Source organism: Strongylocentrotus purpuratus, unplaced genomic scaffold (genome assembly GCF_000002235.5).
Source record: "Strongylocentrotus purpuratus isolate Spur 01 unplaced genomic scaffold, Spur_5.0 spur5_scaffold_1, whole genome shotgun sequence".
NCBI lineage: Eukaryota > Metazoa > Echinodermata > Echinoidea > Camarodonta > Strongylocentrotidae > Strongylocentrotus > Strongylocentrotus purpuratus.
This window is the reverse complement of record NW_022145594.1, coordinates 28,377,376-28,403,687: the sequence shown is the minus strand read 5'-3', so window position 1 is coordinate 28,403,687 and position 26,312 is coordinate 28,377,376. Positions and strand designations below refer to the sequence as shown.

The following is a 26,312-nucleotide window of genomic DNA, read 5'->3' as shown; positions in this document are numbered from 1 at the left end:
AACAACAAAAAAACCTTTTAAACTAAGACCCCTCTATCTTCCAAATTAAGACTCGGTAATAAAGCATGGTAATAGAACGTAGTCTTTACTTCAGACTCGGTTATTTAAAACAAAAAATCTTCAAGCTAAGACCTCACCATTTCATTCCTGTGGAATATCATGGGTATAGAGCGTAGTCTTTCCTCCAGACCCGGTTATTTCAAAGGAAATAGAAATTTAAACAAATCTTCGAAACTAAGCCCATCATCTTATTCCTCTTTTTTTCATTTAAAAAATAAATTACATTATTACATGTGTGGATACAACACGTCACAAATAAATGATTGGTCGGCGGTCACACGAACTGACGAATCAGTCAAAATGGTCCATATATATAACACACAGAGGAGGGACCGATTCGATGGTTCGTTGACCGTCGACGATTTCTTAATCATGTAAATATTCTATTGTAAACAAACAAAAGGGTATCAACTGGGTTAAAGAGCTTCCCTCTTATACAAAACTCCTAAACGAGGACCCGAAAAAGGTCCTTGGATGGAAATCTCCTTTCGAGATTTTCTTTGGTAGGAAACCAGAACAAAATTATATCTCCCGTCAAAAAACAAACTATACTATCCATGGTTGGGAAAAGAATGTACAAGCTGTTCGAAGAAAGGCTTACAAGGCTTTGCAGCGTGTAAAAAAAAAGAACGATTAGATCCCAGGAAAAAAAACTTAATGTACCAAACATACCAGATCAGGTAAAGGTTGTTAATATTCTTTATCTCATTGTATAATTAAAATAATTATTTCCTTTTGATCAGTCATACTTCATTTCAACTCCGTCTACTCTTAAAGCATCTGAAAAGTATTACTGAAAAACTTTTGGAGTTGTACGTGTTAAGTAGTTTTATATGGACGAATACTAAGTTACAGAAAGCCAGGTACATTTAGTATTTCGGCATCTTGTTCTCTTATTTTTCCTAGCTTAGAAGAATTGTCACGTGTTAGGTTGTTTGCGTTTTATATCAAGTTCAGTTGATGTTATCAGGTTCAATATTGCCCAAATTATAACCTTGTTTGCTTGTAAAAGACATGTGAGTTACTCCACCTTTTTATACGTAATAATTATTTTGGTTCTGTTACCGTCTGTATATTAATGAAACAACCTCTTCATTCGTTTGGAATAAAATACTTTCTATCTTACAAAATCTATGTATCCATCATTGCATTTAATACTATAAAACCATAACCTCTGCAATTTACTCACATTGATTGAGAGAGTATATAGATATTTTATCAGTCAAAGGGTTCTGCAATCGTTCATCCAAAACATGCAAATATGTTTCGCGCGATCTCGTTATACAGCTATTTATGATTTGTTATATGAAAGTATGCGTTGTTATTTGCTTGTTAACCGATTATCATCCCCCCAAAAAAGAAAAAACAGGGTCATAGTACATAATAAATATAAGGTATAATGTGTAAATCATCAGGGATAATTATGTTATAATAATTAATCTCAAGGAAGATATGCTGCCGGCGAAGAAGCAAATGGAGGAATAGAAAACATTATAAAAAAAAGCTGAAGATGGAAAACGACATTGCCAGATAGACAGAGAGACAGACAGGGAGAGGGAAAGAGAGAGAGAAAGAGAAAGGGGGGGGGGGGGAGGGGGCGGGAGAGATAGAAAGTTGGACGTAGTCCGTACTGTATTTATTTATATGATTTTTGTCTCTCCGATCAACGGTCAACGAACCATCGAATCGGTCCCTCCTCTGTGTGTTATATATATGGACCATTTTGACTGATTCGTCAGTTCGTGTGACCGCCGACCAATCATTTATTTGTGACGTGTTGTATCCACATATGTAATAATGTAATTTATTTTTAAATGAATAAAAAGAGGAATAAGATGGTGGGTCTTAGTTTCGAAGATTTGTTTAAATTTCTATTTTCTTTGAAATAACCGGGTCTGGAAGAAAGACTACGCTCTATACCCATGTTATTCCACAGGAATGAGATGGTGAGGTCTTAGTTTGAAGATTTTTTTTTAAATAACCGAGTCTGAAGTAAAGACTACGTTCTAATCCCATGCTTTATTACCGGGTCTTAATTTGGAAGATAGAGGGGTCTTAGTTTAAAAGGTTTTTTTGTTGTTTTGTTTTGTTTTGTTTTGTTTTTTGTTTGTTTTTTAACTTTTGAAAAACCGGTTCTGGAGGAAAGACTACGCTCAATACTTATATATGTTCTTCCACAGGAATAAGATGATGGGGTCTTAGTTTTGAAGATTTTTTTTTTTTTTTTAAATAACCGGGTCTGGAGCAAAGACTGCGCGCTATACCCAGCTTTATTACAGGGTTTTAGTTTTAAATTCGACAAAATATCCCTTCAAATTTATTACAATTGTGGGTAAAGTCATTATTACATTTGTGGGTGATTCAAAATATCACTTCAAATTTATTACATTTGTGGGTAAAGTCATTATTACATTTGTGGGTGATTAAAAATTATTACATTTGTGGGTAAAGTGGTTATTACATTTGTGGGTGAAATTATTACATTTGTGGGTAAAGTGTTATTACATTTGTGGGTGTTGTTACATTTGTGGGTAAAGTGTTATTACATTTGTGGGCGTTATTACATTTGTGGGCATTATTACATTTGAGGGTGTAACAGGGGGGGGGGGGAGTGGTGGTGGCACATACATACACATTTTGTGTACTTTCCCTCTTTCGGATTGTCTGTTATTTTTCTTTTTCTGTGACCCTCCCAATCCCCTTCGCCCCCCCCCCCCCCCTCCCTCGCACCCGCTAATGTTAAGGGTATGTTATAAAAATATGATGGCGATTGTTAATCATATATTTAATTCATTGCTTAATGACATTTCTATCATCTTTACTATGATTCAAAACAAGATGTCGCTATACACTATTCAATGATTGTATAAAAATGAATATATTGTCATTTTGTTTTTATTGTTCATATATGAAAATTTGCCCTGTTTCCATGCGTTAAAAGAGGGAAGATTAGCCATTCTATAATTAAAGTAATATTCAAAATCAAATGCCAGAGCCGTTTAATAATATTTTGATAACGAAATAAAATTTCACGTTGTAACTAGTATCATCTACACGACATGTAGAAAGTAAAATTGGGGACGCGTGGCAAAAAGTAGTTTAATTCAGTGAACCTAAACGCAACGATCCCATTTCCGTATTCAATGATTTACATAACATTCTGTCATGTTATTAATTGCTATGATTCAGGATTATTTATTTTCCACACCATTTAAAGAAATATTAATGTTTTCTAAAATTGATTATGCTTTGTTAATTTTACATGGAATACGATTCAAATAATAAATCAATGAAAACAAAATCATATTATTACACTATTTACACTTTTGATTCTTGTATTACTCCACTGTATAAAGGTCATGAATTGTTAACTTCAGGATAGGTTTTGGATGAAGTTAAATTCCAAAAACAAAGAGATTTGAAGAAGAGAAAAATGTAAAGTGTGAATCACATGACAAGGAAATGTTGCTGAAAATAAATACGAAGAACATAAAAAATACTTTCATATTTGCTGAATGGTGAATGGTATGGACATCCCCAGTATATTACAAACTTAAAAACAATATAGACATTGGAGCTCAATTTTTTGTTCCTGTCGATTTACAGAAACGATTCTTTTCCTAGATATTTTATGACATTGCTATTTAATGTTGTAATTTTTATTTTGATGTATTGCATTTGTATTTTGACACTGTTTAATTATTTTGTTAATATTTGATTGCTTTGTAAAACATACACTAGCATCCTTTGAGCTGCATGTCAAGTTGATCTTTTGATAAACCAATTCAATTAATTACAATCATGATTAATATTGACATTCGTAAATCTTTGATTCGTATCTTAATTAATAATCTTTCCCAAAATATAATGGATTCTGGACTACTGTAATAAAGATCCTCTCCTCTCCCCCACTTATTTTTTCTATCTCCCCCACCCTATCTGTCTTTTTCTTCTTCTCCCTATCTCTCTCCGTCTCCATCTTCTTTTTCTACTTTCTAATTGTCTCCATCATGGGCACTGTGTGTTGAATCATTGTCATAATACGGAGTCCTCAATCGTCGCGTTTATAAAATATGAAGAGGGGTAAATACAGGTATTCAAATAAAAATATAGGCAGAGGGAGCATGGGGAGGACAAAAGAGGGGAGAGAGAGAGAGATGGGGATCGGAGGGTAGAGACAGGAATACTAGCAAGCAAATGCATTCAAATGCAGCGCCAGGATGGCTAGGTTTTAAACATCTGCCGTCCGGCTCAAGTAACGCATGTACAATGTCTTTTTTCCATCGTGGTATCGTACTAATAAGTAGAACAGAGCTCTTGAATATTCACTATTTTCATTTATATATTTTAGCGCTGGGAGTACATCCTCTGTTGTTCTAATATGTTCAATTTTTGTGTTTAATGGTCCTTTGTTTCGTTTGTCACGAAACTTTGACCATTCGAAGTTTTACGTCCGTATCTGATTGTCGTTTTTTTTTTTTTTTTTTGCATAGACCTTTAACGATTCAAAGGTTTACGTCCGTATATAATAATCCTTTTTTCGTTTCGCTACGTTATTTGTATTTGTATGACTGTTCCTTTGTTTGTTAATTTGTTCCTTCTTCTGGGTACTTTGTCTATTTTGTTTCAATGCATCTGGTTGTTAGTGTTTGCCCTAATGGCCAACCATAACACTCACCACTTCCTAACCAAACTTTTCATCATAATAATTGATAAATGTTTGCTCATTTACCAACCCTCTTACCTTCATGTAGGCCTGTATTTACCCAACATTTGTTTTCATTTCTCCCTTTCAGCACATGCTTTATGATCGAATCATAAGAGGGCGCTCGACGAGAGTAGACGTGTATAGATTATCGCTCGCAACCGCTAGATTTTTATCTTTTTTAATCGCGTCGTCTGCATATCACCAACGAGAAAACATATTTTTGTTCTCAGGCGCCAACGTACACTGACCTGCCAATGACTGATTTCGGCCTATGGTGTTTTATGCAGGGAAGCAACCTATTGGAATCTTTCAACCTAAGACTTTAAATCTATGCATTCGTCTTTTGGAATCATTCTGCCTTTTTAATTTAACATCATGATTGGCGAGAGGAGAAAGAACTCATTGTGCAATCGTCTTGTTTTAATGTTATGTTTAGCCTGGGTGGCCGAGTCTGGAGCTGACTGTGAGTAAAATTGATGAATGACTTTTGTCTCCATTTTAATTTGTTTATTGTGTAGCAAATTGATCATTTATTTTCACAAATGGAATTCATCTGCAGGCATAGGCCTACTTGTAAATCATATGAATCAGTATGTAGACTATAAACTGTAGAACGCTATTATAATTTTGAAAAATCAACCAGTTTGTTTCCAAGCAATATTTGAAATAATTACAAAAAATGCTATGTACTAAAGGCCATAATAATATAGTGAGCATGCACTAAACCCCTCGTAAGAATCTCCGCAAAGTGCTGTAGAGAAATACTCAGCAACCAAAATTGACAAGGTAGATTGCATTTTGATGGGAGATTTTAACATCAATCTTTTAGATACTGATCAGAAGGTCGAACAATTCCAAACTGCATTGCATTGTTTAGGATTAGAGCAATTAATTACAACCCCCACAAGGGTTACAAAACTGACTTCATCTTTGATCGATCATGCATATACAAATGTAAATTCTTCAAAAATTCATGCAGGTGTAATAGAAACTGATATATCTGACCATTTTCCTATCTTTGTAATTTTTGAGCATTGTACAGTTACTAGTAATGACACGTGTCGTAGGAGAACTACCACCCGTAGCTTTAAGAATTCTGAAGATAAAAAGCTTCAGGAAGAATTATCAAAAGCAAGATGGGATCTTGTTTTCAGACAAGAAGACGTGAATAAAGCATATGACATGTTTTACAAGTTATTTCAAGAGATATGTGATAAAAGTGCACCAATCGTAACACAAAGACCAACCAGAAATAAAAACACTGCCAAAACCTATGGATAACTAAAGGTATACTGAAGTCAATACGCAAAAAAAAAAAATTGTATTGTAAGTATAAAAGATCAAATTTGTATTCACTATCTGGAGATAGATATAACAAATTTAGGAATATTTTTACTTTAGTTATAAAAAATGCAAAGCGTAATTATTATAGTGATATTTTAAAACAAAACAGGCACGACACCAGAAAAACGTGGCAGACTATAAATGAGTTATTGTGTGGTAAAAAAAAGTGTCAGGAAAGGGTACCGACATTGAAAAATTGACTATTCATAAAAACGGAGGGAGTAGGGTGATAACAGATGATCATGAGATTGCTTCTGAATTTAATAAGTTCTTTGTTGATATTTGAAAAAACCTGGCAGATAAACTACCACAGAAGGATGCAGATTGCACTGCATATTTAGGACCTAAGCTGAGTAAAACTCTCTTTTGGAAACCAGTGACTGACAAAGAAATTGAGAATCACATTTCTGCCTTAGATGTTAACAAGTCATGTGGGTATTATTTTTTTTGTGTGTGCCTCTAATGAGGTGTTTATTTACATTCAAACATCAAAATAAAATTGTGAGAACAAATACAATTGACGCACACTGTTTTCAATAGAAATCATATATTTTTTCTCAGCTATACAATATTTTGCCACTTTTCATCTAAAGTGATTGTAACAGTTTCTTTGGCAACCTCTGGTCTGGCTTTTTAAGCTCCTGATTTACAACAATTCTGTTTTTGATTTCTCTTTCAAATACGTATCTTAGTTTGAAACGGTTTTCATTACATCCATACTTATTCCGGGTGACTAACATTTTGTATATACACCAGAATGCGATCGTTGTTACAACGTCTATCTCTCTGTCAGTATTAATCTTAAGTAAACAGGAGATATCCATGACAAAATCATTATTAAAAGTGTACTTCACAACATGTTTGATATAATCAAAGAAATTATTATTCGGTTCACATTCGATAAACACATGCACTATGTCCTCTTTGACATGGCACTTGGGACAGTATCTGTCGTCTGCTAATCCCCATTTGTAAAGATTGTTTCTAACAGGTAGTATATTGTACAGCAGTTTAAAATTGAACTCCCTTAAGCGATGTTCCCTTGTATATGTTAAATTCCTTTTGAACACGGAAGACCATTCAACATTTCTTTGTAGTATATTTTCCCAAAAAAGACAGCACCTGTTGTTGTTGAATGTATGTTTAAAAGATATCATATCAAGTCATGTGGGTATGATAAGATATCAGCGCGACTGCTTAGAGATGCAAGTCACTTTATTAGTTTCCCATTATCTCACATATTTAATTTGTCTTTACAGGAAGGTAAATTTCCTGATGCCTTTAAAATAGCAAAAGTAACACCAATTTACAAGAAAGGGCCAAAAGACATCCAAGGAATCTACAGGCCAATTTCTGTATTACCAGTACTTGGAAAAATCTGGGGAAAAATAGTAAATAGTCGGTTGATGGATTTCTTAGATGTGAACAATGTGCTGCAGCAACATCAGTATGGCTTCCGGAAGAAATACAGTACAAATTTATCTGTTGTTAATTTGTCATATGCATTATTGAAATCAATAGATGAGGGAAAACTAACTATTGGTGTGTTCATTGATTTTCAGAATGCATTTGATACCATAAACCATGACATTCTAATTAGTAAATTATCTCATTACGGAATACGTGGCATTGCGCTCCAGTGGTTCGTAGATTACCTCAGCAATAAGATTTTAGTTTGTGAAATACCGGGAAACAATGTCTCAATATTTTAAAACATCATGCGGTGTTCCACAGGAATATGTTCTTGACCCAACTATCTTTCTCATTTATATAAATGATTTGCCAAACTCTACAAAATTGTTCAACTTCAGGTTATTTGCTGATGATTCAAACTTGTTCCATACCTTTAAGACTGGTCAGAAAGATATTTATATGAATGAGGTGAATACGGAAATGATTAAGGTCGAGCAGTGGTGTTGTGCCAACAAAGTCACAATCAATCTAGGCAAAACAAATTATATGATGATAAAGGGAAAAAGGAGATCTGTCCAAATAAAAGGTGCTCTTGAAATATCTGGATCTAAATTACTTGAGGTAGATAAGGCATCTTGTGTAGGACTACAAATTGATAAGCATCTCACATGGATTGAACATATAAAAATGGTAAATCGAAATATTCGTTCAAAAATCGGAATTTTGTTCAGAATAAGGCATTATGTCCCACAGAACATTTTAGTGCTATTATACAAAGCGTTAATCCAGCCACATATTTTGTATGGAATCGCAGTATGGGGAACCACAAACAAAACCAACTTGAATCCTAAGTCGATTTGGCAACTAATAATTTTCCCACTTGAAGACATTTTCATGCCCCACCTTTTTTATTGCAGTTCTAAATTAGTATTATCTTTCAAATGCCGTTGAAATTTAACCTTTTCATTTTTTGGGGCCTGCAAATGGGACATAGTACCTTTAATGTTTTTGTGCGTCACCTATTTAAATGTGCCATCATTAAAACGATATTATCATATAACGATCTTAAGATAATTCTTATAGGCAGTACAGGAGGATATATAGACACTGCCCTTGTGTTAATTTCTGTAAATCCGGTATATTCGGCATTTCAAGTGCTATTTCATCAATTAAATTTAACTAACATTCATTTCCTTCAGAAAATGAACACGTTATGAAATATGTTTTTACAATGTAGGAGGGGACGAAATTAGCTAAAAGTACAGACCTGTGGTAAAGTAGCCATAACAAAACAGACATAGTATACATGTGAAGTATATAATAATCCTATCTACATAGAATACTTATACAAACCAAGAGATAGAGAGAAGGGGAAAAACAATACTGACACTTTTTTTTAAACAACAGTTATTATAATATGTGCTACGAATTGTATTGACTTTGTAAGGAAATTATATTCTTCATAGTTCGAGTGAATGTATCTTAACAGAATTATTTAAATTGTTCCAGAGTTTGGAACCAATAAAACGAATACTTTGTTAAAATGAGACTGTTCTGTCAACCAGTATTGCCCAATCACAACATATGGGTCCACTTAGTCAGGTAGATATTTTTCTTTTAACAGGTCTATTGAATAAGAAACAAATGTGTATATCAGTGTATATGTGAGGAAAATACCCTTCTTCTTATATATATGCTGGATGCATATCGTGAATACTCTCACAACTTCCTTTCTTATTTATTCCACTACACTATTATTAACATGAAAGTTAGTGGAGTAAATTACCCGATTATGAGGATGTTAATGTGCCCAACTATTGGGCAATTAATTTATATTATATACCTCACTTAAGAAATCCAGCCATCTGAATGGTCGAAATTGCATTCATAAACTTAAACTAATCCTATAAAATTCACGGTAAAATACCAAACCCATGTAATAGTTCTAAAATAATAGTTCTAAAATCCCGGCAAAATACCAGTTACCATGGTTACCGGGGAAATAGTTCAGTCTTGGTGAAATACCCATAGGTTCACATGTTAAAAACTGGTTTGAGCGATCGAGGATACCGTACGTGTGCGAAGAATTGGTCGGTAATTTCAAACCGAAGGCAAAAATGGCTGAAGAAACTCTCCCAAGATTTCAACTTCTTGATGATGATCAAATGCAAGACTTGCTGACAGCAAGGACATGCTAGACAGAGCACCAACAAGGGTACGTTAAATTCTCCATAATTTGTTTTCAAAAGTCTAGGCCTAGATTCTAGTAAGTAGGTCTAGTAGTGCTAAAATCCTTCCCGTAGAGATTGCACGGAATTCAGATTACACACATCTCTATGCATTAGCATTGCACACTGGCATTTCAAACTAATATTGCTCGTGATTCTGAAGGTGATACTCAATAAGTGAGGTGTCATATGAAAGCGCATGTTCTTCTCCATATTCCCCACAGGGCCGGCCCACCCCCAAAATTGTAAAAATATCTTGCTTAGACTAGAATCTAGATCTAGTCTACTCTCAAAGATACACTCATAAAAAAACAACCGTGCAGATAAACTAGAGAAAGGCCAAGGTGGTGTCATAAGTTGACTCTTTTGTATTCGGCATATAAAAGTATTAATGACTGCTTTAATATTCGAGAAAAAGTTGTTTTTATACGCTCTCGGGAAGGTTACAATAAGGCTATTGCCCTCGGCACGCCTCGGGCAATAGCACAATTCTAACCTTCCCTTGAGCGTATAAAAAAAACTATTTCTCTCAAAGCAGTCATTAATACTATAATAATAATAATAGTAACAGTTATATATAGCACTTACTATCAATGCTTCTATATGTGCTGCATTAATCATTGCCCCGTTAACGTATTAACTGCACAATATTTTGAGAGAATGTAGACATGTCTGAGTTCTGGTAAATGTGAAAATACCTTTTTTTTCTCCAGTATTTTTTGTCTGCATTTTCTTTTATATTTAAAGATAAAGTTGAGTTCTGGTCATGTGATTGCATTGTGAAAGAAACGTTGTGGAATCGTTCAGAAAACGGTTGCTCATCTTTGCATAAAAGTATTGGTGTGTACTGCAAGGCTCTGGAATCATCAAAATGTTAAGAAATTTGGCCCAGTCTTGGTAAATTACCAGCACTGTACACACAAATATGGGACTACACGAATATGTGGCATAAGAATCCGTCCAGATTGTTATGATGTTACATGCCATATATTAGGTATTTGATGAGCCATGCTTTTCAGGGAACATTTTTTTATCTGATGTTCTTCCACACTTGCATAATACAATGATAACGCTTACAAATTATTTGTCACCTCTTCCCAGAACTCAACCTTCTCTTCAAGAGTATCATACAATGATAAAAAAATGCTTGGCAGTCAAAAGTATATCTTAAGATATTGTTTAAACATTTGGACCAAATTTTGCTCAAACTGTATGTGTGTAGTGCCACTTACTCATATCTATGTGCGGTTCTTCCAATGTGTCAGTATCCTGAGAAGCTTCAAATCCCCTACTTCTCTTTGTACATGTATCTTTATTCTAATTGGATTCAATCTTATTTTGTTCTTACAGTATCTTTTGCTCTTGTTTTAATGCCATTTAAATCTCGTTATGGCTTTGTACAAATTGTATTATTGTTATTATTATCATTATAATTATTAGTAGTATTATCAATACTATTATTAGTACTATTATTATTATTATTAGGATTCCGAAACCTTATTCCGTAGGTCGATGCTCATACATATCAGATAGTATACGTACTACAAAACGAAAGTTTCTTAATAATTCCGAGACAGCTTCAATCACAAATTAATCGCACCGCCTGTAAGCCTACTTAATTTATCTTCAATCTTTATCTATAGGCTTGATGAGACAAAAATATTTGAGCTACTTTTAGCAATGACTATCTTCTTCACGTACGTTAGTGGTCCAATGTCCAGGATCCGTACACATTTTGAATATTTGAATTTGGTACAAAACAAAACTTATCAACAACACGATTGACCTTTGAGCGACCGTTAAGTGTTTATTCTACGTGAATGATTCGAACCCATTTGAATAGATTTATATCAGGCTAAAGTCAACAGTACCACTTAGATTTATATCGATACGAAAAGTGTCTTCAATATGGATAGAAATTAAAACATAAATTTCACCACTCCTGCTCTCTTCTTTCCCTGCACGTGCTCCTACATTTATTCCAGCGACAATTGCTCAAAGCTTTATTTCGTCAAAAGTCAAGGGTCAGCGTTAGAGTGCAATTGGGTTTTAAAGGTACTATGTCCCATTTGCAGCCAACATCAAATTCTGTACAAGTTTGCAGGAATTATGAATATGTCACGCATGTCCTATCTGTATAATTTAAACGTTAGCAGTGTCCTACTACTCACATTTTGCAAGGAAACCCGTTTACTTTTAAGACTTTACTGTCGGACACAATTTAGTGACTGACTTCATTTTTTATGTGGTAATAACATACTTAAAATGAGCTGTGAAGGGGACATAAGCATTTGTTTACACCAATAACCCACTTATAGTAAAGGCCAGAATTAAACTGATTGAATCTTTGCGCATCACAAGACGTTCACCACTCGCTACAAGGGTCTGAAAATCAGACTGTTCACTAAAGGATTGCAATCCTTAAAGTAGATTCGTCATTTTCCCACAAAAAAAGACATTTCAAAGCCATTTTGTTTTGAAGGAACTTCTAAATGTGTATTATCTTTCAAATGCCGTTGGAATTGAACCTTTTAATTTTTTTAATTTTTTAATTTTTTTTATTATTATTATTATTTTATTTTTTTAATTTTTTTAATATTTATTTTCTATTTTTATTGATTTATTTATTTTTAATTTTTTTTTTATTGAGGGGGGGGGGGCTGCAAATGGGACATAGGGCATAGTACCTGTAAGTGAGGGTCAAGGTTAGCGTTAGGTATAGCGTTTGCTCCAGGGTTGACGTTATGAATACGGTTGACTTAGGAATTTAACGCGGATCAATTGTTGCGGGATAAAATGTCGTACAACCACTAGGTAATTTTGAGGGGTTTTGTTTGCCTGTGGTCATACAGTGGATTAGGGAGTTAGGGTAGCCTTCCGTGTTCCTTATTATTATATTCATATGGAATTCCTTAGCTTTTTCTGCTCGATAAAAGCGTAACAAACGGGGACTTTAAAGCAAAATTTGAGCTCTGGCAGAGGTGAAAGTAATCGCCCTGTATTAATCTATGGGAATAAGATAAGTGTGGACTCGTGTAGGACGCTTTTTGCGTTTCCTTATTTCATAAAATAAGAAATAATCGTTAGTCATTTCTTTTTTCTTCCTCGCTAGTATACCCTTATGGCACCGGCAATGCTGATACTGCACTCAGCAAACAGAATGACTTTGCACTACGCGTAACATTGGACAGAGCTTTTCCTTTCGGTGGGAAATACCACAGCACATTATATGTAAGTATACCTACTTAAGATTACGACATTTTAACACGTTTTTCTTCCTGTTTGGCCATTGCTCGCCCTCCCCCACTATGGTGCCTGTGGAGTGGACCTGTCAGTTGGCAGCCTCCGAATTAAGCCCCTTTCACACCGGATCTGCGTAGAGTTGCGTAGTGTTGCGTACCGACTACGCCGAAGATAAGCTGCGTACTCATGAATAAATTGATGCTTCGGCGTAGTCCCTGCGTAGGTTATGCGTAGGCTTGCGTACGATCGGCGTATAGTTACGTACCCTGTGCGTAGGCACCGCGTACCTTCGGCAATTGGCGTAGGGTTACGTACGGTTGCGTAGGCCTGGCGTAGGGTTGCTTACGGTTGCGTAGGCCTGGCGTAGGGTTGCTTACGGTTGCGTACGGTTGCTTACTGTGGGAGAAAATGCCATGTAAAAATGCAATAGACGCTCGTAGGAGCCGCGAGTATAGCCATTGGCGCTTTATAAACATATATAATAAACAAATATGTTAAAAAACAGTTCAATTTATTGTATAAATAAACTGTGCAGTGTACAAAGAATTGTACATGTTATTACATGTGAACATAACTTGATCTTAGTATAATAATAATATTCTGACAAACTGTGACATCCAAGGGGCAGTGGGTCTCTTTTGCATGCGTGAAATAGGGCTGAAACGCCAATTTGCGTAAAATAGTGAGTGCAGAAAATAACATTTATAAACCTGCCATAAGTTTTAATAGTAAAAAGTGGCATTCGGTACACGTTTTTGACCGTTAAATTTTCAGTTTTTTTAGTAGGTATTAGCAACTGCTGAGGTTATTTTGCAGTAATGTTAATTTGTTCAAGATTTTATTTTCCAAAAAATGCAGACATTTTTGTTGATGTACTACATTATTGTACTATGTATCATTCAAAAGGGTAATATATGAACTTTCTTTTGATGAACATTGCAAGGTCACGTGATGTGATTTGATACCTCAAAACGCCAACAAAAGAGAGCACTTATTTTGATTTGTGAATAAATGTGGACAGCAGTCTGATATTTGTTGACCATATCTCTTTTTTCACTCATTTGTGAAATATCATTCCATAACAGTTTCCTGAAAGTTTGAAGACGATATCCGTTGTCCTTGGTCCGTAGCGTATTTGTGTGTGACAATGTAATGATATAAATGTTAGTCATTTATTAAAATTAAAGAAATAATTCTGACATACACACTCACTCAGTCTCACTAACAGAGTGAGAAAAAATTATTTCTTTGCTCATTTCAATTAAACAAATTATATTACAAACATACAAACAGGACCACAAACGTACACACAATCAAACAAACCGACACAAATACATACAGATTTCCACAAAACATAACAAAATTTTATCAATTATCACAAATTGAATAAACCATAACAAAACAAAAAATGTCAGTCTGAAATACCTTGTAGTAGTACAAACAGAATAACAAGCAAGAATGATCAATGATCAATATATGCCAAGTTTACATCCAGGTCCTAAAAAAAATCTTTATACCATACGTTTTTAATGCTTCGTCGGACTGGCGTAGGGTAGCGTATTGTTGCGTAGGCTTGGCGTACATTTGCGTAGGCTTGGCGTACAGTTGCGTAGGCTTGGCGTACAGTTGCGTAGTAAAGTCTACGCCGAAGGTACGCGAAAAAAACTAAACATGTTTAATTTTTTGCGTTCATCTCGCGTACCCATTCGCGTCCCTCCGCGTACAGTTGCGTAGGGTTGCGTACGATCGGCGTAGGGTTGCGTACGATCGGCGTAGTCGCTACGCAACTCTATGCAACTCTACGCAACTCTACGCAAGGCCCGGTGTGAAAGCCCCTTTAGCCTTCAGTGAAGGCCTCGTGTCTGATAATGATATCTGACGCCGAGCGACTAATAAGAGACTAATCGCGAAAACCCGAGTGAACGCCAGAGCGAGTGGCGTCAACCAAGAGGACTTAAGTAATCTGGTTTAGATTTCTTGTGTTAAGTTTTGTTTCCGACTGGGGTTCTCTGCCGAAATGGTAGCGTCCAATCAGTGAACGTATCACCACGTGATGTTAGCATATATTATCCATCACGCACACAGTAAACTCTACGTAGTACGAATGACATAAGGACTAAAACCACTGACCTCTACATAGAACGAAAACGAGTTGGATTGGTTCATTTTTTATGTAGGGAAAGTCCAAGTATCTCACTTTCAATTGTTTGCTCAAGTCATCTAATGCTTCCTATATTTTTGTAATTTGCCTGTAAAATAGATTTGAATGTGATATTTTGTATTTACCATTGATATGCTCATCTCATCAGCAAAACTTTTTTACGTCTTTTACATTTGCCTACATGTTTTGATAGTGAACGAATCACGAACGAAGCCAACTGGGAGATGGCCGTTCTGATTGGTCAATAAATCCAACGTTATGAATAAATTCATGCAGAGCAGTAAAAGGCAGCGTCCAAAAGTCCTCGCGGCTATACGCCACTTGATCGCGCGTTCACCCCGGGTCTCTAGATCTCTCTTCTTCGCCGGCTAGACTCATCTCAACCGCTGACTGGGGTGGAAAATAGCCAGAGTCACGAGGCCTTGTCAAAAGGCTACCTCCGAATTAGACCCCACCCCTCTTCTCTGTTAAGAGCTTATTATTGAAATGAACTTGTAACCAGAGTGGAAGTTTCCTTTACCTCCGACCCCCCCCCCCCCCCCCCCCCAAGCTCAAATGCTATGTACATTTTGATATTTCAAGGAGCAAAATTGTCCCATGGATTAAAGTTCACACTGTCTCAGGAGATCCCATGATTTGCCAGATCACCATGACAACAGCTTGCATCAAACGTGCACAATCACATTCGTAATTCAACAATACTTGTTTACTAATCGGATATCAAATGACCACATTCCTTGGTCGTAATTAGTGGATACGGAAAAATTACATGCACCTCATTATTGCCACTGTAGCCAATAATGAATACATAATTATTTTCTTACCTCTTTTCATGAAATGATTGTGACAATATTATTTATTCTTGATTAATAAACTTCTCAGCACGTTATTGATCAATATTCTTTGACTATTAAGAATGAGAAATAAAATCTGAAAAGATATAACATTTATCTTAAACAATGAATCACGTTGTCACAATCGCATTATGAAAAGAGTAACAAAAGTGATTCCAACTTTATGGTCAATAGTCTATCAGTTAATTGTCTTATTGTTTGTATTATATATTACATAATATCATACTGTTTATCAAAAAATTGAGACTTTCAATAACACCATGTGGTAGCCTTACAGAAAAGGCTACTGATATATTCCCTCGCAAAAAGAAACCGCTTATGGGGTTATAGGCTAAACAGGAATACTGGGAGAAGTATATAGGAAATGGACGGATAGGAAGAGATGATAATGGAATGAAATTTTACTAAACACTTTCACGATACTATTTTTGATACAGAAAACTTTCATTGGTTGGGGGTAATAATAACATGTATGGGCACCACAGCGGATAAGATGATGCCCATACTATTGATTTTGAAACACACTTCTGATCATGAAAGGTGAAATAATCCATATGGATAAAAAGGAATAATCCTTCCCTGCATGGGAACTCTGGCTATTCAATATCGTCACCTATCTTTGCTCCAGTGATCTCAAGGCAGCAGACAGCAAGAAACTGTGTAAATAATCGCTTGGCTTCAGAAAGTCCACAAGGGTGGATGAAAGCCCGACTAATAAATTTGGAGGTTGGTAGAAGCAAAGAGATATCATTGCTGGTATCTCCCTGGTACAGGCTTACAATTTTCATGAAACTATTTCTTTTTGTTTTTTCTTTATATTCAGATAGGTGACAATGGAGTTATTTCTTTCGATGAAGAAGTTTCCGCAGAATCGGATTCAGCCAGACACAGAATGATACCTTATTACTACGACGTTGTAAGTAGATCTTCAACTGTTATGCATGTCTATTAAAAACGTTGAAATTGAAATTAAAAGCTTTTGAAATCAATATTTGTATATTAACGCGACGGAGGAATTTCAAAATTAAAATATTTGTTTATGTATGTATATATCTATATATATTTATATGTAACTAAAATGATAATAATGATAATCAAAACAGTTGAAATAAAAAATACTTAACAGTTACATCTTTCAATTTATTTCGTCAGATATTGAATTGAAAAGCCATTTTTTGCTTTAAAAAAACCCTCTTGATATGGAATAAATATATTATCCTTTGTCACTTTCGATTTTGTAATACCTCACCTGGCCCAAATACAACCCCACCCACACTCGCACACACAGACACACCATACTGGAAAACAACCTCCGCCATGAAGCGGGGAGCGGGGGGGGGGGGGGTCGTCTCACATTTCAAGGTGTTTTTTTTTGGTCCAAACAACTCTCTGACAATCAAATAAATAAGAAAAAAATTCTACTTTCCCCCCAATTTGTTGACAAATCTCGACAAATACATACACAAAATATACCGGGCCTATAAATGAATACAACATTCTACTAAGTTCACGTGTATTGTTAAAGCGTGCCTCTTAATCTCTGACAAGTATAGACAACAAATTATAAACTAGAGAAAACGTTTACCAATTTTTCCTTAAAAAGGACGGCGACGGAAGAATTGAGGACCCAGATACAATCTTTGCATTTTGGGCTGATGTGGATATTACAGGTGACGGAGGTAACGTATATTACCGCGTAACAACCAGCACTACAACACTCAACCAAGCGACTGCAGACGTCCAAACTTATTTCCGGAGCAATGTCGACTTTAGAGCTCAAGTCGTCATTGTGGTCACGTGGGACCAGGTCTCGTTCTTCGATCAAACAGGTACCTCGGATCCAGTAAGTTTCATTTCCATTTTTTAAAATAATAAATCTATTTACTTAATGTATTTATTAATCTACTTATTTATTCATTCATTTGGTATCAATTCATGTTTATTTAATTATCTATCTATTTACCAATTTAAGTTATGAATTAATTAATCCATTTTTGTGTATATATTTATTCATGTATTAATTAATTAATTAATATTTTTTTTTTTTTGGCGTGCCAGTCCAAAATCAATTTTTAAGGGCGCACTATTTCCGACAATTTGCGAGGAATGATTTTACCCAGAATGCTCTTTCCTGTAGGTTACTGGTTTAAGATTTGTTTTTTCAACTTTTTCATACTGCCCTGTTTTATTCCTCAGATAAAGACATTTCAGGAGATTGAATCTAATATTTGTTTTGCTCCCTCTTCTAAAACCACTTTGAAAGATTCAATGATCAAGTGTACAAATTATTCATCGAACGTTTATGTATTAACAATGTTCACATACCCAATAATGCAACAAAATGTAATGCTTTTGAAAATGTAATCTCTTTATGTAAATAATAATGGTACTCAGCAATTCAGTCTTTTGACTGCTAATGTGAATGATTTTTATTTCGAACTTTTGTTGTGTTTACTCGAATAAATCATTCATTAAATCTCTCAATCTATAGCTCACACTTTCTCTTCTCCCTATCTCGTTCTACCCCTAAAGCGAAATACATTTCAGGCGGTCCTTATTCACGACGGGCAGGAATCTTTCGTCCTGCTTAACTATGGATCTATCACTTGGGTCGTTGGGACAAGGATGGATGGAGATCCCAATACTGGTCTCTACACTTATACACAACTTGGCATTGCAATCGTAAGTAGGCGCTACTAGACGCACTTTTGACTGGAGCATGGTTAAAGCAATTGTTCCCAGGTTATGTCGAAGTTATGCTGGGCCCCGAGACGAAGTCTGTCATTAGGTTTTAATATGTAGAGGAAAAGAAAAGGCAATCAAATAGTGCATGTACATGATGGAGATAACTAGATTTGATTTATATCCGTTTCAATATAAGCATATTCAACATTCAATAATTGCTTTAAGACAATGTCATGCGTGTGTTTGTAAAAAAAAAAATGAAAAAGAAATATCGAAGAAGTGAAATTGATGACCTTTAATGGTGGTTCATTCACTTGACTTTCAAACCTGGGGCTGAGGGTTCGAGTCCTAGCCCGGCACTAACGGCTTCGTAAAATCAAGATATCGATAAATATTTACCACTCTACACCAAAGTAAAGTCAACCTAAGGCCATTTCAATGGCACTGTACAACACATTTTGACAGGTGCGAATATTACAATGACATACTATGTAATCCTAACATAATTTCTGTGAGACATACAAAAGAGTATTCCAACTGAACTTGAGTTCGTTTTTTCAAAAGTAGTTGCGATCGTCATGGGTACCTGGCAAGTGCTGGGGTAATAATGACTGCAGAACCCTCAATAAGAACTAGACCCTGTTTCATAAAACTTGTCCTCAATAACGAATGCTCGATTTCTATGACAAATTTGCTCTCAACCAAGTAAAAGTCACGATTTGAGTAGCTTACAACAGTCATTGTAACTTGTTATTGATAAGAAGACGTTATATGAAACAGGGCCCAGGTTGATCCTGAAGGGGCTTCTCTGGGAAAACAAAAGTAGTATTATATGTACTGCGAACTGACTTTTTCGGTTTCTTCAATAGGTTGGTTTTCTAATGGGTGACGGTACGATTGTAAAAAACTTCGCCTACGAACAAGATACACTGCGGTCATTGAGTGCAGACAGCAACGTCGACGTTAACGGAGTGTATGCCTACAAGGTTGACGGTTCTTCGGTTATCGATCCGGTCTGCAAAACTGGACCTGGAGCAGGTAAACCAATGAAGAGATACTACTAGTATTACCTGTGGTACCAATACTACTACTACTACAAATATTACTACTACTTTACTACTACTACTACTACTACTACTACTACTACTCATATGAACAAATTTCGGGCATCTGCTCACGCGGTCTCGCTCCGCGGTCTACAATACGTGAAATCGGCTTTGAAAATGCGCTAAGTATGCAAAGAAATGCTCCTACAAGGAAAACAAACTTTGAATTCACACCAACTCGGGTGGAAATCACATATTCAAATACTGTTCTTTCCATTGATACCAATTTCGAACTGATTAGTAGACTGGAAATTAGGGCCTTTTCGTCTTCAATAATGGACAACAATCATTCAAGTTGTGATTTCTCTATGGAGGTCACAGGAAAATTCGCCTTTTTCACTGGGGTTGTGTACTTCAACGAGATAATGCTCGTAACTGCGACTTGTTATTGGGCCAACTCGGGCGCCAAAACAGAGGATATGTAATCCTCTATCGTCTGATGTAACACATAATTTGATTGGTTGTCGAGAAAGTAGGGCCAATTTCAATCCAATCAAAAATAGCGTTTACAAACTAACACATCGACCTCTATAATATATGCAAGTGCGTAAGCGAAGTTTTTACACAGCGGACAATGAGGCTTACACACCGTGCTCGCAGCCGTGCGTATTTCTACCACCAAATTTGACTCGGCTCCGGCGATGGAAAAGACACCTTTTACGTTGATTTCAGCAATTTAATGAAGGGAATTTAGATATTATGGACGATCTTTTACAAAACAGGTGTGTAGGGATTAGATTATATCTCTCACGAGACACTAGACTCTTTAATTTTCCTGAAATTTAGCAAATTAATGGCACTCAGAACTCACTGCATGAGCAGATCTAAATATTCATGGTCGATCTGCTAGTGAAGGAATCGCGTATTCATATTGCAGGGTGATCCCGCCCATCTTAGACGGAGGGATGAAAATGGACTTATGCATTGTGATGTGCATCTGTATCTACCAGACATACATATATATTTTCCTGATTTGTTTTCCTTTTTGGGGGAGAAGAAGAGGGGAGAGAGAAACAGAGAGAAAGAGAGGGAGAGTGTTGACAAGTCACGCACGCACAGCGGTGTTGACATTCACACTCTCACCAGTTTTATACGATAAACCCCTATTTCATAACAATCGACGAGTCCGGTACCTTGGTGTTACGCTCTAGTGCACTCGAACGTTCGTCGTCTGTGTGGAGGTACACAAAATGACTCATTGATCTTTTGGCCGAATGTGGGTCAAATTTGTTCATATAGGCTGCTTCTATTACTACTACTACTACTACTACTACTATTACACTAATACTAATTCTACTACTACTACTACTACTACTACTACTACTACTACTACTACTACTACTACTTATACTACTACTACTACTGCTGCTGCTACTGTTGTTATTATTACAAAAACAAAAAAACAAAGAAAATGCAATACATTTTCAATAATTCATTGCATTCCCCCCCTGTCCCCAACAGGAAAAATTCTTCTGTAGGAGCATGCATTATGGTTCAAGGCATGCCCACATAGAAGATTTTGTGTATGTTGGGGGTCGGGGCAAAATGCAATGAATTATTGAAAATTTATTGCATTATCTTTGTTTTTTTGTTTTTGTGGGGGCGTCGACGTACCCTAGCGCCCGCTGCGTACAGTCATGATTCATTGGTTAAGCAATGGCCTTGTTACTGTGAGCCCCCAAACACTCCCGAATTGTCATTCAATAAAATATGAAAATGTATACTATTATCTAGATCTATTAGGAATAAATCATTCAATAAATTGGGGTACAAAATAATTATTCCACCATTATGACCAGCTGGTACAATGGACTACGCTTTTTCTTTTATATTCTACTTGCTATTACTAGGGTGATCACACTGTGCACACAGTCTGCCCCATGCACATACACACCCACAACAGCAGTCAGTTGGTAGAAATAGCAATCTTCGTAAATTTATTTTTAAAAACTGAACAATATTTTCAAATGTTTATTTCACATATCTTTCAAGCATACCTTTAACTACAATTCGTTAAATACAGTATGTTAAATTATTAATTAGAATATTGTCTTTTCAGCCATGTGTTATTCTGCGTGGGGAAAATGCACTTCAATGTGTAAAACTCCCCTACAAAAATGCAATTTCCTCATGTGTTTCACTCATTAAATCAATTTGTTGTTTACACTAAAGGTAGCCATAACTGTACTTAGGTCACCAAATTTTGTTTTTCTCTGAAATTCAGACCCTGTGGAATGTTATGGCCTGTTAAATTGAATGGTCTCTCGGAAAATCGTCATTAATCCTCAAATCTGACATTTTTTAAAAAGAAACTATACCGTGATGTAGCTGAAAGTCTGCAGATTCTTATCATTTGTTCGGTTTTTCCTGAATAATTTGTGAAACATATGAGGAAATAGCTGTAACGGTGATCCAAGTAATTTCCATCGCCATATTTTATTGGCATTGCAAAAATATTTGGAATTTAATGTTAATATTGGCTAAATATGATCTTTAAATATATGATTTTAAAAAATGTCAACAAAATGAACAGTTTGACTTTCCTATATATATATATGTATATATATATATAATTAGCTGAAATGACCTAATTTGCATATTTGATGAATATTCATAATTTTGTTCTTCTTCTTCAAAACAAATATTTCCATACCTATCTGATATACATAGGTTTCATCGATGTATCATGTTCGCTTTTTTATTTGATTACATATGCGCATATTAATTAGACGGACTTAGTTATTTACACAACTTTTTCATATCTGCAGATTCGCAAAAATGGCAAAAATGACTTATTTTGTTTGCTTCTGTTTTCAAAACGGTAATAGATATATGAATTTTCTTTTTTGTATTTTTTACCACAAAGATGATATTTTAGTTTCTGATAATTGAATTTATTATTTGTGTCCAAGAAAGTGATGAATTAAGTTGTCAGCTTTGTCGAATTTTGCCATTTTTGCCAATTTGACCATTTCTGGCAGGTTTTTCGGTAATTTTGCGATATCCAAAAAATGGTATAAAATCACAACGCATTGACCGATTTCAATTCTGTTTTTTGTTTTTTGAAGCTTTCATAAAGCTTGATCATCTGAAATCATCAAATAACATGTGTATGTTGTACTTATTTTTGGTGTGCTATACCTAGTTTTTTTTCTCTATTGCTATTGCTAATGATTGACCTTCCTTCTTCCTATCATTATTTTTGCGTATATGTAAACCCATAATTTTACAATATGCGGAGTGAACTTTAAAAAAGATGAAATTAACGTAGCAATTAAACGTAGTTCTTGCTGGTTTGACCTGTTTATCAACAAAATACAATCAAAATTAACATAACATTCTTTGTACGTTAAACCCTGGAAAGTACTATTAACCTTTGGTTTGTTTTGTTTTTTTTTATTTAAAAAAGGGTCAGCTAGTAGTTTGTAAAATTAGTGTAAACCCTTGACAGTTTAAGAATAAATGAGCAATGCTCAGTAATCAAAACTAATAACAAAACACAAATAAAGCACTGAACAGTATTGTTTCAATCCTGCACTAATCTCTGGAAGAAAGTAAGTAACCATGGTAACCATGGAGCTCTTATGGGCCTTGTATTTCCTTATGGGCCTTGTATTTCATCATTTTGAATTTTTTTACTAAATTTCCCTTGGATTAAAGTGCATTGATTCATATCTCGACGTGAACGAAATATAAAAATCTGTTTGATTAATATGAGTAGGCTATACATGTACAAATATAGCATTGTTAAGATGATGCAAAATTAAAAATTATCGATGAGAAGCTGTGCATTAAGGAATCTAACCATGGAAAATGTGATGTGAATAATATTCATACGATATATATGACGTATGATACCCTGACTTTGCAGTTGCAAATAGAAATTGTACTGGGGAAAATAGGACGATCATGACATTTGTATGTAACTTGTAAAGGATATTCATGTAGTATGGTATGACCAAATTATTATCGTAAGTATTAGAACAAAATATTTAAGACCTGAAAATGAAAATACTTTTTATTTCCCTCACAAAGTGACTGGCCTTGTTTGTGGTCAAACAACCATCGGTAAGTAGAAATGATATCCCTTATTTATCTATATACATGCGCTTACCTCCATATTAAAATGTTTCTAACGAAACTAGGTTTCTGGTTGATATTGCTTGTTATTAGAATTAAAGTATTATTCCTGGATTTCCGAGAAAAAATAGTTTAGGCCTCAATTTTTCACTATCAAGTCATTATAGTTTATAATTTCTAAACTCTTAGACCTAGCTTCAAATATTCAATTTCTTATCATGATAACACTGCATTCTGTTCTAAAATGTTATCTTCATTAATTCGGCGTGTATAGATTTATATACTATGTTTCAGTCTTAGAAGTAGATACTGATGAACCTACTTCTACATTTAAAGAAAAAAAATCGTTATCATTCATATACCCTCCCCCCCCCCGCATGAATAATGTGTTGCTTTCAAACCTCAAGCATCCTCCCACCCCACCCCCCCCCCCCCCGGGTAGAAATTCTGTACCACAATGTTGTATGAAAAGTAACAATATTCGGACAACTGAAACCTCATCTACGGGCAGCTATGAGTTCTTCTCCTTATGCCCCACTTCATCTCGTATATTTATATGAGAACATTATGTAAACAGATGGGTGCGCAATCCCCAGAGCGAAAGATGTTTTAGTCAAAGCGTCAAAACTGCCTACAAATATACAGGGTTGGTATTAACGACTCTCAGCAAAAAAAAAGTTTGTACGTTTCACAGGGGAAAAATACCAGGATCGCACCGACCTTGCAATGAAATCTCCTCGCCTCCACTCCAAATTATACTTTAAGTAATAAACGTAATACAATAAATCACTGAATACATAATACAAATATGATATTTTTATAAGAAAAGGAGTGCTGCGTAGGTTGATGGAAATTTGAGAAGCAAGAAATGAGTTATGAAAATGAAATTACATTTTATCGTAAGAAGTAAGATATGAGAGCACAATAGAGAGCAATGCTTTACATGAGATATTTTTAATTCGATTATCTTTATCTTTATCTTTATCAATAGGTGATCAAACTGAAGTCACCGTCACAGGTTAGTGTATACCGTAAACATAAGATGTTATACATGTTAATTGTTCCAAACTGACAAAAAAATAGACGCACAAATACTAGTAATAGAGCGCTTTCGCAAACACAACGGAAGGCAAAGACGACGGTGAGGCGAGCGAAAAACAAATAATCCGTGCAAGCGCGAACCAGAATTATTTCCATCTTGTTTGATTTTCTCGGACGTTCTCGACCTTTCTCGGCCAAAATAAACACGACAGAAGAGCTGTATCGCCGTGTAATCGCGATATAGATATCGTACATAGCAACTGTACTTTATGCTCGACTATCCAATGTTGACATATTAATTATTATCTACGCTATTTCTGGCACGTACACAACTGAACATAAAGGTCCCCATCCCCGGTGCCGAAACAGCTTTAGAAGTAGTTTAGAAGAAGTTTAGAAGTTTAGAAGTTTATTCATTCCACATTTTACACTAAAAAAACAGTTTTATTTATTCTTTTTTTATTTTTTATACTGTTTATACGTATATTATATAAGAGTAGATTTCACACAAGAATTTTTTTTTTTTAACAAAAGATTTCAAATCAATTACACTGTCGCTCATTAAGTTGGAATATTTTTGTTTATATCCCTTTTATGAATATTCATGAGTTTTCTAAATACATGATTGGGCATCTGGTGGTCACGTGATAAAATATAATTTCACTATTTGAAACAAATCTCTGCCAGAGCTCCGAATATTTTCCATTATTTTTTCATGGGCAGAATTGCGCATGCTCCATGAGATTTTCAGGTAGAAAAGCATTGCGACATCACATCATGTTCAGTAAAAAATAATGCGCAATCTGCGCGTCTCATTAAATGCGCGTTAATATAACTGTGCGCAGCTTAAATTGACAAATTAAAACTGATTGTAAACTTCTCCAATACCTGGCCCAATGTGGGTTATATAAGTATAAAGTTAAAAACCATATGCCATCCATTCATTAAGTCAGACGTTCGGAGCGTAACGAAGTGATATAAAACAAATATACCAAGCATTTAGTTCGTAAGAATAGTGGAAATTATATATCTTCGGAGGGACTGGCAATAGTTACTATTTTTTCCTCGGGGCTTCGCCCCTCGGAAAAAATAGTACTAAGCCAGTCCCTCCTCAGATAAATAATTTCCACTATTCTTTCTCACAGCTTCGTATATTTGTATATTAACCCCAATTTATGGAATTATTTTTAAAATAATTTAAAAAATAATAGATCTAGATAATAGTATACATTCTCAGATTTTATTGAATAATAATTTGACAATGTGTGTTTTGCGTGACTGCTAAAGCATGTGTATGCTACTATGCTTATCAAATAGGGGACCTATGCCCTTAAGTCATTAATGACAGTAATGAGGATTAATGCCCCACAAAAGGGCACTAATATAGCA

General features: G+C 35.2%; 1 protein-coding gene across 8 annotated transcripts in view; it reads left to right on the top strand.

The window, feature by feature from the left end:
- Positions 1-4,929: 4,929 nt before the first annotated feature.
- LOC586294 (CUB and zona pellucida-like domain-containing protein 1) overlaps positions 4,930-26,312 on the top strand; it is a 36,433-nt gene continuing 15,050 nt past the window's right edge. For 3 of the 8 annotated variants that reach the window (XM_030977972.1, XM_030977973.1, XM_030977969.1), the window contains exons 1-8: positions 4,931-5,231; positions 12,866-12,984; positions 16,835-16,927; positions 17,615-17,854; positions 18,544-18,693; positions 19,566-19,734; positions 23,838-23,870; positions 24,874-24,900. In XM_030977972.1, the coding sequence (XP_030833832.1) occupies positions 5,144-5,231; positions 12,866-12,984; positions 16,835-16,927; positions 17,615-17,854; positions 18,544-18,693; positions 19,566-19,734; positions 23,838-23,870; positions 24,874-24,900 (919 nt within the window). In that variant the 5' untranslated portion in view covers positions 4,931-5,143. Of the gene's footprint in view, positions 5,232-12,865; positions 12,985-16,834; positions 16,928-17,614; positions 17,855-18,543; positions 18,694-19,565; positions 19,735-23,837; positions 23,871-24,873; positions 24,901-26,312 lie in introns of all 8 variants that reach the window. The other 5 variants (XM_030977974.1, XM_030977970.1, XM_030977971.1 and 2 more) reach the window with 4 other exon arrangements.